The sequence below is a fragment of the Hyalella azteca genome, unplaced genomic scaffold (assembly GCF_000764305.2).
Source record: "Hyalella azteca isolate HAZT.00-mixed unplaced genomic scaffold, Hazt_2.0.2 contig15455, whole genome shotgun sequence".
Taxonomy (NCBI): Eukaryota; Metazoa; Arthropoda; class Malacostraca; order Amphipoda; family Hyalellidae; genus Hyalella; species Hyalella azteca.
In genome coordinates this window covers 297,938-312,407 of record NW_025945309.1, presented here as the reverse complement: position 1 = coordinate 312,407, position 14,470 = coordinate 297,938, and the positions used below count along the sequence as shown (strand labels likewise).

General features: G+C 37.4%; 1 protein-coding gene across 1 annotated transcript; it reads left to right on the top strand.

The window, feature by feature from the left end:
• Window positions 1-2,842: 2,842 nt before the first annotated feature.
• Window positions 2,843-13,726, top strand: LOC108681036 (ribonucleoside-diphosphate reductase large subunit). The gene is made up of 17 exons (XM_018169996.2): window positions 2,843-3,009; window positions 4,470-4,558; window positions 5,588-5,765; window positions 6,168-6,328; window positions 6,695-6,897; window positions 7,043-7,239; window positions 7,530-7,642; window positions 7,992-8,121; window positions 8,394-8,494; window positions 8,859-8,987; window positions 9,304-9,396; window positions 9,657-9,790; window positions 10,901-11,045; window positions 11,305-11,517; window positions 11,759-11,854; window positions 12,191-12,379; window positions 12,615-13,726. The coding sequence occupies exons 1-17, from the start codon at window positions 2,958-2,960 to the stop codon at window positions 12,816-12,818; spliced, it is 2,427 nt and encodes an 808-aa protein (XP_018025485.1). The 5' UTR covers window positions 2,843-2,957; the 3' UTR covers window positions 12,819-13,726.
• Window positions 13,727-14,470: the final 744 nt, after the last annotated feature.

The window sequence follows — 14,470 nt, the reverse complement described above, 5'->3', positions numbered from 1 at the left end:
ATAACTTTTATTTTCAGCAGAAACGATAAGTCGGTAACAAAACATAATCGCTAACAGTGCAACTGGCATCCCTTTGCACAAGAGATGTCGTCATGGACATGAAGGTTTATGACAACGAAGTTATATGCGTGAAGATATAACCTCTGGTATTTGAGTCTTAGTTCTTATAAAGGAAAATCGAGATAGTCGATCCTTTCTACTCTTTATAACGGTAATCAAATAGTAGATGGCTAATATTATGAATTATATCGCCTCCATTATGGTTCAAATGATGAAAGAGGGAATGCCATATAATAAAATAACGAGGAGTGAGACAAAACGAATTTTAATGTGACACCAATATGTCAAGATGAAGCAGCATTTAAAATTATTAGCAGCTCACCCTGGGTTTGCTACCCATAGATAATTTGTGAAATGTAAGAGAACCTTTATCAATCAATTTGTAACAACCAAATTTCCAGTCATTCTACAAGTGGCCACAAATTTGCGTCCAGCTCGGATGGTGTTGATGGTGGCATCAGGAGTTCGTCTGTTCTAGTGCTGCGATCTAGTCAAGCGTCCTATGTGGGAGCGCAGCCGTGCACCACCAATTTTATGCACCAATAAGCCCTGAATCGAACGCCTTGGATCTCTCCGGACCTACACCAATCAGCCGTGCACCACTCGGCTTTGTCCTCTTCCGGCCTTGACCACCACCTGCCGTGCACCACCAGGCCGCGGATCGAATATGACTTCCGGGCATCGTTAAATTACGTAATTTTACGTTCACCGCATCTGAGGTTAGGTTTCAGATAGCATAGTTCTGTTCCAAATTTTATCGTCCTTCGACAAGGGGCCGTTCGACCGAGGGCTGGTTCGACCCACGGCCTAGATACGGACGGCTTGAAGTGTTGAAGGCTACGTTCCGGAAGGCAGGAATCATGATGGTCCATTACATCCAGGGCAGTGGTGGTCTTCGGCTGGCGACCCGTCCTATGTCATCGCTGAGCGATGTCCGCTCATCGGGCAGTTTAACTTTTCAGCAATCAGCGCCCGATGGCACATGAATAATTATTTTTGTAACCATATACCGTAAGGTTGAAATGTAGCGTCTCGTGGACGATAGCTCGTACATAGTATCTAATGGTAGAAGGGAAAAGTTTCAAAAGAAAAATACATCGATTCAGTTATCTTGTTAAATTATCATTTAGGAAGTTAGTTCGATGGATCTCTTTCGAGGTCTTATTAGAGAAAACATGTCTATAAATATCTATGCGGATTTAAAATTGCCTTACCAAAGGCCTTCGCAATCGCCATTGCGAAGAAATATGACATCTCGGGCAAATTTACGGCCGGACTTGCGGCCAGCCTCACGGCCAAACCCCAAATTCAGGGAACAAATAATATCTTCCAAAGTAATGAACGTAGCTCGATGAAACTTGGTTCACGTATTTATTGGGACATAACGGTGATGTTTAGCTCGTGAAATTTTTTTGAATTTCGCCTTCATTCGTGAGTTATATGGCGATGCGTGCCGAAATTCGCAGTGAACAAGTCTATTCGTCTAAAGTACTGAACAAATTTGAAAGAAATTTTGAATATACATTCTTAACTAACCAACGGTGATGTTTAGCTCGTGATTTTTTTAGATTTTGCCTTTGTTCTCTAGTCTTTTTTTATTATTTCACCCTCTTTTATGATTTACAGCAGTGCGTGCTCATTAAATTCACAGTGAACAAGAACTACTTAAAAGATTTGAATAAAACTTTGTATAAAAAATACCTAACCTCCCAACGGTGATGTTTAGCTCGTGACAACGTTTTCGATTTTGCCATCGTTCGCAATTATACGGATATACGGAGCAACGACCGGCATTTCTCAGGCCGATTTTCAAATTTGCATTGACCATGAGCCATAAACGTAAAGCCACATAACTCGCAAACAAAGGCAAAATCGAAAAAATTTGTCATGAGTTAATTAAACATTACCGTTAGGAAGTGAGGTATTCATATTCAAAGTTTCATTCAAATCTGTTAGGTATTTTAGAAGAAATTTCTTATTCACTGCGAATTTAAGCACGTTTTTTGTTTAAATCACGAATGAGGAAAAAAACTCGCTAAGGAAGGCCATATTAAAAAAAATTCACTTGCTAAACATCACCGTCGGATAGTTAGGAATGTATATGCAAAATTTCGTTCAAATTTGTTCAGTACTCTGGAAGAAATGTCATGTTTGGAGTGGGACTCTCTGCCTTGGAATGGGACTCTCTGCCCTGTGTGGGACTCTGCCCTGGAGTGGGACTCTCTGCCCTGGCGTGGGATTCGCCACCCCGGTGTGGTCTCCACTTAATTTGGCGGCCCCATTCTGTAGTCATTCAGCCGTCAAGAAAGATTGACAACTTTTCAGAACACCTAAATCTGTAGCTGAAAATAAAATACCGTAATTTCCTTAAACCGTCCTGTCATGGGGCCGCATTGAACTAGTCTTCAGAGGCTCCCAGAAACTTTGATTTAATAAGAAGAAATAATGTCGTGTTCACTGCGGATTCGGCACGTACCGCCGAACTCACGAATGAAGGTGAAATTCTAAAAAATTTCACGAGCTAGACATCACCGTTAGGTCCTAAAGAATATGTGTACGTCAATAAATGCAATAAAATTTCCCACAGCATAAATATGTTCATCCAGCTCGAACTTATTACCAGTCAATGTAACTCGGGACAAAGTTGACAAAAGTATATGATTCAACCATATATGAGAATATATGACAACACATGATTTAATTTTTTTATAATTTTCAGTGAAAATTTTCGTGGCAAACCTGATAAACTTGTGTACATCCCACCAAATTTGGTTCCCGGCTTCCCGCGCGATTCTGGTTGACTTCAAACTTCAATCTAGAATTAGCCCAGCCGTTGTCGAAAGTTAAGCGCGGGTTTTCATAACGTTGAGAGGAGCACTGCTTCGTTTTTCGTAAAGATGGTGAAAGATAACGGCAAAATGTGGTCGAAGATGTATGTGCTTAAAAGAGGTAAGCAAAAAAAATGATAACGGTGAAAGAGGGCAATCTTGTGTCGTCCCTACATCCATTAGTCTTGTTAGCGTACCTAATTACCTACTGAATTAGCCTAGCCTGATTCATGAAGACTATATTTTCAGTATTATTTATCTAGGTACGATTACAATACATTAATTGACTGACGATATTATTAAAACAACACTAATAGTCTTGAATGCAAACTAAATGCAGATCTTTAGCATGTAGGCCTACCAGCTTATTTATGGAAGTTATGATTATCAATTTGTTTAACCTAGGTAGCCTATCAGATGCATATAGCCTAGCTAAGTTGAATGTAACTTTTTAGTAAGAAAATTAGATTCTAGGTGCATTATTAAAATTATATGGAACTTCAATGGAACTATGGATAATGGAAGTATTCTTTTGATGAAACAATATGTTGAAAATTGTTGATATACCTAACACTATCTTACTTAGCCTAGCCTATAGGCTTAATTTCAATTATTTTTAAAATAATAATTGTATTACTTAACAATATTTAATCCATTCTCATACAAATATATATTTTTGAAAATTCATCATGAAATATATAGGTATTGGCTATACATCATGACTCACTTGTACAGTTTGTGTTAACAGCTAAATGAACAGGCAAGCCACTAGCCAGTAAGGCCCAGTATGCCCTGTCATTGCATGTAGTTTTTGCAATTTTGTGATTAACGAACTTTTCATCAGAATTTAATTCATGTAGCTATGATAAATAAAAACATTTTAAAGCTCATCTTGCTTATCATTTTATCAACACCAGAAAGTTGCCGCGCGGCAGAAACCGCACATACATGACAGGCTGACACCTTGCGCTTGCTGCTTGTTGGCGTTGCTAAAAACAGCATAATACTGGTCACTGTGTTCACTGTTTATAACTACAATTGGTTGGGGAGGCTTTAATGATGACTAAGTTATTACAGATATCAAGAATAAAGTTCTATTTTCAGCCTAATCATCTTCTTCCCATTGTGAAATATCTTGTTATTCTCCATGCTACTAAAAACAAATTTCAAGACAGGTGTCTACATAATATCCTGACATTGTAGGAAGTAGGTATTATGGATACATTTTTGAACTTCCCTTATGCTAGGTAGGTAAACATTTGCAATGCCAGGCTTGAAAAAAAAAACCTTTTCAAATATGTATAAGATCAGATAGGACTTAAGAGACACTTCATCCAGCTGAAATATTGCAGGGTCAAGTCTAATATTTAGTAAAATTCATATTATCCACCAATTACAATTGAAATAAAATATTTCAATTGTAATTTTAAATATTTCCTTGACTGTGTGAAGCCAGTGTCTGTTGTATTTTTATTTCTTAAAATTAGTTGGTCTACATCCAAAGCTTAAAAAATAATTGGGGACTGTAAATGCCAGCCAAAACAAATGATATTGTTATTGACAATAAATTTTTCTCCTCAGATGGACGAAGGGAGCCAGTAATGTTTGACAAAATAACTTCACGCATTCAGAAGCTCTGTTATGGACTTAATATGGACTTCATTGATCCTGTAAGTAGAACTTGCTTATTTTTGCCAGTCTTTCAAACACCATGTTTGGAAGATAAACATGTGATAAAAGTTTTAAATTTATACCAAAATTGGCATTATTCAATTCTATTGTCTGCAAAGTGCAGAGTTTTGAGATGAAGACGTGTATATATATTATTTGCCTTTACTTCGGAGAAACTTAGGATTCTATGAACACCAGTATCATGGATACTACCATTATCATCCCTAATATATTGAAAAGCTTATTGGAGCAGCTCAGAAAATGAAAGAATAGTCAGAAAGTCACTTTTTGCTCCCTAAGGTCTGGAAGCAAAATGGAAAAGCAGACAGAAGACAAAAATGAGAGAGAGCATAAACTGCTTTTGCCCAAGGCTTTTTTTTAATTTCATCATAAAAAGTAGCACATTTTCACAAAAAGTTTAAAAAACATACCTCTGAAATAATTTGAACTGAAAATTTTTTGAAAAGTCTCTCCAATATTCCATATCAGTTGAGAAAACTGCATATTTTAAGATTTTTTTTCTATAATGCAGAGTCTTCACAGCCACACATTCATGAATTTTAACCAGTCAATTCTAATGCCCATGGTGCATCTTCCTGCATGTGCTTAGCCACTATTTTTGTGTACTTTTGCAGAAAGATTAGAATAAATCATAGTGAAAGCTAGATTGCTCTGCAAGTAAAACCTTGAAGATTTGTTTTTTTTTTGAATTGGTTCTTAATCTTACATTGTGAAGACTGATCCCACAAAAACTTTTTCTTTCTGTAAATATGATGTCCTATTTTTCAATAAATGTGTAATATTTTTGGCCGTTTTTCTGAAATTTGATTTCTGCAATGAATTAAGATGTTGGTTGATGACTTAGAACATCTGCATTGTATTTCTTTTACTTTTTGTTATACAGTAAAATTTACTTGGAAGCAATTATCTCTGGTCCCAGGTATAACCTTATTTTATATTTTTATTTATTTAATTTTTCACAATAATAAATTTTTTCTACACGAGTTGATCCATGTTATTGTTTACAGCCATCAATCACACTGAAGGTCATCAATGGTTTGTATGCTGGGGTGACAACCATCGAGCTGGACAATCTGGCAGCTGAGATTGCTGCCACCCTCACCACAAAGCATCCGGACTATGCTGTGCTTGCTGCCAGGATTGCTGTCTCAAACCTCCATAAGGAGACAAAGAAAACCTTCAGTGGTGAGTACTAGGAAATTTGCAATTAATGAGTCAATAAACTATGTAATTTAGATGTCCTGTTATGGTAGGAGGAGAGTATTAATTCACTCAAAAATTTTTAATCTTGTTTAAAGATGTTCTATAGAATCGCATTCAGTAGTTTACTCTTTTATTCATCAATTGAAGCCAGGTGGTGCTTCTTTATCACCTAAATCACTGGTGTCGTTTTTATTCATTTTTTTCTAAGTTATTATTCCTACAGCAACAGTCTGATGAATATACTGTTGATTCACAAGACTGTAACGACCGAGGGGTCAGAACAGCTACTGAGGTGCTTGATCGATTCTTGTCCATCTAGATTCATGGCCTGGCCGTAGATTCATGTCGGCCATCTTCATGCCATTTTATTTGTTTGTTTAACAGAGGTGATGGACGACCTCCGCCAGATGACCAATAAACAGACTGGTCGTCCTCAACCTATGATCTCTGAATATCATCACGGTATTATCATGAAGAATGCTGAGGTGCTGAACTCTGCCATCATTTATGATCGTGATTTCTCCTACAACTACTTTGGCTTTAAGGTGAATATCCCCAAAAAAAGTATTTCTTAGGCTAATACATTTTTGGCAATATCATATGACATTACCATTTTTGGTAATTTCATCAACCTTCTATTTTGCCAGAACGTTCTGACTCGGTATCATCCCGAATTTCCATTGAGGTTGCAAATTGTACAGATTTTGATCGCGTATCAGGACTGAACTTATAGTCTTGAATGCAAACCAAATGCAGATGTTTAGTATGTACCAGCAAAATTATTTACATTGTTGTATATTCCCGCTTGTATTATTCAAAAGCAAACTCATTTTACAAAAGCATCTGCAAAAATATTAGCAAAATTTGTAAAGCTTAGAACTTTCCTGAAATTTACACTTCTGTTCTAATAGACTCTGGAGCGATCGTACCTCCTTCGCATAGACGGCAAGGTTGTGGAGCGTCCACAGCAAATGTTGATGCGCGTGGCTGTTGGCATACACGGCGAAGATATCAACGCCGCCATTGAGACTTATAATTTGTTGTCAGAAAAATGGTTCACCCACGCTTCCCCGACACTGTTCAATGCAGCAACCACCAGACCGCAACTCTCTAGGTATGCCTTATGTACATGGTGGAGTATGAACATTATCCATAAAGCTACTACATATTAGTAACTCAATTGAATAATATGGATTATCAAAATCATTTGAATTACTGTTATTTTATGTGATTTCAGCAGTATAACTTTTCTTCATCAGTTGTTTCCTGTTGACCATGAGGGATGACAGCATCGAGGGTATCTATGACACATTGAAGCAGTGCGCTCTGATCTCTAAGTCTGCTGGCGGCATTGGCGTTAACGTCCACTGTATCCGAGCCAAGGGCTCCTACATTGCTGGAACAAACGGCGTCAGCAATGGATTAGTTCCAATGCTTAGAGTTTTTAACAATACAGGTTTGCAAATATTGTTTTATTCAAAATATTTGACTGATTTTGCTAATGAAAGAGTCTAGCTTAACCCATTTGCTTAAAATAATTTATTGAGTAACTAACTACGAGTATTACTATCTGTTGCCAATTGGTTATTCACAATTTTTTATCTCGGTCAAATGTAATAATTAGCAGGTATCTTATTGATTCAAAACGATGATAAGTCATGTTATTAGACTAGGCACGTACAACTCGTATCCCAGATTTGTATTGTCATTATTCATGACCTGATGAAAACATATTGATATGTGCAGCGCGCTACGTAGACCAGGGCGGCAACAAGCGTCCCGGTGCCTTTGCTATCTACCTGGAGCCTTGGCACGCCGATATTTTTGCTTTCCTCAACCTTCGAAAGAACACTGGCATGGTAATCACATTTTTTACCTTCAGAGTAGCATCAGTTCATAATATAATGGAACTTGGAAGAGAAATCACATTTGTTTAATCTTGTTCCATTTTACCATTATGACCACGTAACGTACATTACAATTTTTTGGGAAGCAATTGCTTGGCTTCATTGATTTTCCTAAAGTGTCCTATGTGAGCTGTGCTCCAGTTTCTGGGATTTGTGGGTATTCCATCAGGACTTGAATCAGGAGTTATAATATGAACCATAAATCCACAATAGCCTGAATTGGCAAACAAAAAACTTCACTTACAAAAAGTAATGGTCACGAATGCAAACTTGTCATAGATTTGATATTTTATTTCTGAAGGATGAAGAACGGGCACGTGATCTCTTCTATGCCCTGTGGATCCCTGACCTGTTCATGCAGCGTGTCGCTGACAACACGCACTGGAGTCTCATGTGTCCCAATGACTGTCCTGGACTGGCTGATACTTGGGGTAAGTTATTCCCTATTATTTGACAGCTTTTCTCCATTTTTTTATTTATGTTATTGGATGCTCTTTCTAATTTTTGTGTTTAAGTTTTAATTGTTTGCACAATGCAAAATTCGCAACATTATTTTAATTGAATGAATTTTTGTGAGCCTCATCAACCAAGTAGATATGCCACATGCAAAGTTTTCCTGATGTAAAGTTGTGTTGAACTGACAATGACATAGATGAGAATTTTTCATCGCGAGCAATCAATATATTAAATAATTTTGATACAGGTGAAGAATTTGAGAAACTGTACCTAAAGTACGAAAAAGAAGGAAGGTACAAGCAGCAAGTGAGCGCCCAGTCTGTCTGGTACGCAATCATCGAGTCTCAGGTGAGGCATTGTATGTTTATTGATAACTTCATTAATTTGACTTGTGGTTAACATGAAGAATATTTTTAATTTACACTGAGCTGTTGTCTCACTCACGAGCATCTCTCACCAGCTACCGGAACCTGTTCTCTGAAGTCAGCTATGCCTGATAAAATAAAATCATTATTAAGAATGAACTTGTTCAAAATGACTGTTCACACTCTTAGTTGAAGGGAGAGTAGAGTGCTCGTTGCCTGACTGCCAACCAAACTAAGCGCAAGGTTAAAGATATTAATATATATTAAAATTTATTTTTTAAAATATAATAATTTATTTAAGGTAATTTAAATTCCAAACGCACTCACGAATGAACACTCTGCCTCAGGTCGAGACAGGCACGCCGTACATGCTCTACAAAGACGCCTGCAACCGCAAGAGTAACCAGCAAAACCTCGGCACCATCAAGTGCTCAAACCTGTGCACGGAGATCGTCCAGTACTCTTCTCTTGACGAGGTCAGCTCGTGTATTTTTGCTCATTTTACGGATTTAAATGAATTCTTTTGAAACCTTGAAGCTGGATTTCATGCTAATTATCTGATTGAACAAGAGTTGATAGAATATTTTATAAATAAAAAAATATATATTATTATTATTATGTTATATATATATTTCTCACATATTCAAGCTCACAACATATGGTCATTCTCGGTGAAATAAGGGTTAATAATTTTAGTTTTTTTCATGTGCATTATGGGTTTTATTTTAATAAATATTACGTTTTAATTTCTTAGTTCTTGCATTAATTTTTCGCATCTTTTTTGGTGTTCAGATAGCAGTGTGCAACTTGGCTTCTATCGCCGTGAACATGTTCGTTAGACCTGACAGAACTTACGACTTCGAGAAGCTCAAGTACGTCACTAAGGTATGTTCTTTGTAACTAATTATTTCACTACTTCGTGATCATGGTTTATTGAAGACACTCAGAATAATTTTACTCTATACAATCCGGTCAGCAAACTTGTACATTCCTAGATTTTCCTTTCATTGCAAAATGTATAATGGGTAAGTATCTTATAAATGCATTTTACAAACAGCTCACCTATAAACAGCAATGTTGGCGAGTTGCTTAGAAATCTAAGGAAATTTCATTATCGTGCTTAGAATTGACTTTTTTGTATTCAGGTGGCCACATTCAACCTTAACAAAATCATAGACGTCAACTACTACCCTGTGGAAGAGGCACGCAGGTCCAATATGCGCCACCGACCCATCGGCATTGGCGTTCAGGGACTTGCCGATGCCTTCATCCTCATGAGGTGTGCTGACTTCATATCTAGCTGCTTGTGTAGAGACGCATCCAGGGACGCATAGGCCACTACTTTCAAACCGAATATTACATTTCTGTTCACGCACATACGTATTCCAAATCTCAACAACGTGATGGAATCTAGAACACTGTAGCCAGTTCTCAACGATAGATTTGCATTTTTATATCTATGGATGGATGGAGCATGGAGCACCGTGCAAAGCGGTACCAAGATCGTATAGATGTTTCTTTACAGTTGGTCTAAGTCACAGTTTCTTAACACTTGGTTTAAGTTGACTGGAGGGAGTTCATTGCTTTCAAAGACAAATCTTGAAGCTATACTGATCGGAGACATCAATGAAGTTATAGATGCCGAATTTATCACAGAACTGCAAGTCAAGCGTGCCAGTTGGTAGAAGAGATTTCCATTGACGGGGAATTTACACCTCTTTGGCCACCGCTAGCAAGTGTGTGCGAAATGATAATCGATATCCATGTTTAGGCTTTGGTGTCATGCAACACACGGCTTACTATGCCTCAGCACGTACAGCGCCATTGGAATTGGCCTCGTGAAACGGCTGGGGTAATTTTCCACCAACGCTTGTCCGCTGGTGACGGAACAGGGCATTCCTAGTATTAACTTATTTTCTCTGATAATTGTCACCAACACTTTCAAAATCGTACTCTGAAGCCATTAACTGTTTCATGACGTCCTATTCAGCCCCTTTGGGTATTTTTACAATCTTGCTGCTTCTTAGAGATAACTGTAAACATCTTGTTCTGTTTACACTGATGTGTGATGTGATTTAAATCACCTCTTCATGATGCCAGGCGCGGTAGGAACGGTCTATTTGTTTACTGGTGAATTGTTCATGGTTTAAGTAGAGTGACTACCAGTGTGTCCTGGGTCAGAAAAACTCTAAATAATAGCTCTTCCATCCCTGCTTATCTGTAAGCGTTACTCTGGTCATAATAGCCATGTAGTGAATAAATCCGTTAGTTTGTTAATTAAATGAGTTATAAATATTCATTTAAATATTTTTGCCTTTAGAATTACTTTTACCAATCATGTCCTTGAAAAAAAAAACGATGTAAATTTTTCATTGCGTGTGATGTTCAGGTACCCCTTCGACGGTGAACAGGCTCGACAACTCAACAAGGAAATTTTTGAAACTATGTACTATGGCGCTATGGAGGCGAGCTGCGAACTCGCTGAGAAGCTTGGACCCTATGAAACTTATGAAGGCAGTCCAGTTAGCAAAGGAGTGAGTTCAAGCTTCGCGCCTCCCTCGCTAATCCTGAATCGATTATCAGATTATGAATTACACCTTTTAAAACGACTTTTCTAATAGATCAGTTTCAGGGATTTACAGATTTAAGACTTGATCTCTTTTTTTGAGTCTTGGAACGGAAAAGTTTTTTCCTCCACTAATTGCACTTGTATCCACTTGAATATCATCCAGTAGTCGAATATCTAACATTTTCTGCCCCACCCAATTAATTACCTTAAATTTTTTATTGTAGATCTTCCAATACGATATGTGGGGCGTGAAACCATCCCCCCTCCATGACTGGGCTGACCTGAAGGCTCGTGTCGCTCGTCACGGCGTACGTAACAGCCTCCTGCTGGCGCCCATGCCCACTGCTTCCACTGCTCAGATCCTCGGCAACAATGAGAGCATTGAGGCCTACACGAGCAATATCTACACTCGCAGAGTTCTCAGCGGTGAATTCCAGGTACGACGTAATAATAATAATCTGCGTAGGCTCGGCTTAATAACGCTTGCCAATTTATAGAATCAACAGCACATGAAATCATCTCTTCGAGAAATTCTTGGTATTTTTGGCTGTCAGAAGTCCGCAGCCTGTCGATCATGATCAGTTATCAACCTAAAGGGTCAATAAACCTTGTAAGTTTTGAGATGTGCAATTTCTATGCAGTAGAGTTTTTTCTCAATTTCCTACCGTGTGTTTGCAGGTTGTGAACCATCACCTGCTGCGCGATCTGACTGATCTTGGACTTTGGGACGACGAGACGAAAAATCAGATGATTGCCGACAATGGTTCCATCCAAGTAAGATAGTCTCTTCATTTCTTATTTTTGCCATTTTATAGAATTTATCTACCCCTTATTATATTTGTTCTTGAATTTATTAAGTACGAAAAACTTATTATGGTTTTTGCTGGTAAGAATATGAAATCATTTTACCAGAAAAAATGATGGGAAGGAAAGCGAAACGAACCGTAAATTTTTTTTTTACATGGCTATCGCTAGAAAAATGCAGACTAGAAGAAAAAATTATATACATAGTTTGCAGCAAAATCACGAGTTATTGACAGATTGAATTCAATTTTAATCTTTGAAATCTTCTTTATTTTATTTTATCTTAAATTTGAATTTCCTCTACAGAACATAGAAAAGATTCCAGCGGATTTGAAAGCCCTGTACAAAACCGTATGGGAGATTTCCCAGAAAGTCGTCCTTCAGATGGCAGCCGACCGCGGTGCTTTCATCGACCAGAGCCAGTCCCTGAACATCCACATCGCAGAGGCCAACTACGGCAAACTGACTTCTATGCACTTCCATGCTTGGAGACTTGTAAGTCGCTGGGTGATTGGAGGCTTCATTTTATACCTGCAGTTTCTATATGAATGCCTTTTTGTTTGGCTACTCAGAGGTCTAATGGGTTGTGGTAAGCTGCTTTATTTGTTAATTCATTTCTGTTCTAAACTATTTTAAATTAGAGCCCAATAGTTTCTTGATTTATTTAGTACCTAGATTACTTCAAAGTTTGTTTTGTGATGGGATTAAATTACATTTTGATTTTCTGCAGGGCTTAAAGACCGGGATGTATTACCTGCGAACCAAGCCGGCAGCCAACGCCATCCAATTCACGGTGGATAAGTCCATGCTCAGCAAAGCCATCAATGGCGAGAAGAAAGAGGTCAATGGGAAAGAGTCTGCCAAGGAAGCCAACGTTGCTGCGATGGTCTGCTCCCTAGAGAATAAAGACGATTGTCTTATGTGCGGATCATAGATGAAGTTCCCACTCTCTTTCTTGTACTTCGACTTAATTTGGTAACACATTCTATGCTCCCGTAATGCTGTGAATTTGGTTATCACTAGTTTTAGTTTCTAGAGGACCGGAACTAGTTTTAGAAACGATGCACACATTATTTTTAAGGCTGCTCACACGTTGAGGTGTTGAAATGAATTTCTCTTGCAGATCTATTTTATTCAAAAATCGAGAACTTTTTTTTATACGTTTTCGATTCAAAATCTTGAAATTCACAAGTTTTAGATCTTGACTAGTGTAAACAGCTGTATATTAACAGGTCGCAATAATTTCCATTTATTTGTTATTTTATTACTTTTAAACTGTTTAGGTATTTTGTTCCTAATTGACCTCAGTCACAGTATCAGGAGATGTAAATTTCAGGGGATTCCAAACGAACCATTAACCTTTTTTAAACTCAATCGGTGCAAGCAAACGAGTTTGGGCTTTTATTCGATTCTTAGCTTTCGACCAGTGCTTTCAGTTTAATTTTAATTTCTCTGGACAAGTTTCTTTTTAGTTATTCTAAGTTATTTACTGTTAGTCATAAAACCATCAAATTGAGCTTTTACAGTGCCTTATGATGGTGTTTACGACCAGGAGCCAACATATCACTGCCGTTCGTTTCTAAGATATACATGGTGGCGCCGTTGCGAGAGCTTTTATAAAATGATTTTAGTGAGCCATCCATTTACTAGTATTAAGAATGCTGAGATCGAGAATAATGGAGTATTTTACCAATTCAGGTCGTTTCAGTGAGATTTTTTTTTTTTGCCATTATCAAGAGTTGAATGGTGTTAAGGGCGAGTTGAGTCAGGAGCAAACGAACAATTTTAGCGTTTAACATTGATTTAAGTGCTGAAATATTCAATATATTTCAATGTTCTATATTGTGTATTTTAATTCACCTTTAATATTGATCCATAGATGTCGAGCTATGTAAACACTGCTGCTCGTTAATTCTGAAGGTGTCATATAGTAGATCGATTTATTCAATGGAATTTTGCTTAAATTTTTAGAAGTTATTGAAAACTCTTCAGGTAATTTTTTTTTTAAACGTATGGTAAAATATCGGGTACGCTCTGATCCAAACTTTGAATCGGATATAAATATTATATAAATAATTGACGTTGGTACTTGACAACAATTCCGTGCCATAACTGGAATTCCGTTAAAATTTTGACGATTCCGTGCCATTCCTTTACGTTTGAGTGTAGACAAATTGTTCGTTGCAGTGGAAAAAGTAACCGCAATCTAAAGGCAAATCAATACATATAGTGTCAATATCCTTGACTTTGTGATCGTACGAGATCTGTACTAACGCTCACAAGTTACAATTGCCGCGTATTGTATGTAGTGTTTTTCAAATTTATGGTAATCAGACATACTATGTTCGCAGTTTAATTTTTAAATTCAATATTCCCAAATGAAAGCTATTATTTAACGCAGTTTAAACCCTGTATTTGCATGTGAAATCTTTGTTGAATAATCATGGCAGCAATTTTATTTGTTTTTACCATTGTCTCTCCACGAAAGGTTTTCTTCCTAATTCAGTTTCTAAATTTGTTTCATTATACTCTTCCAACGCATTTGTATGAAATCGTCTGGTTTTTGGAACTATCAAATGAGCTGTG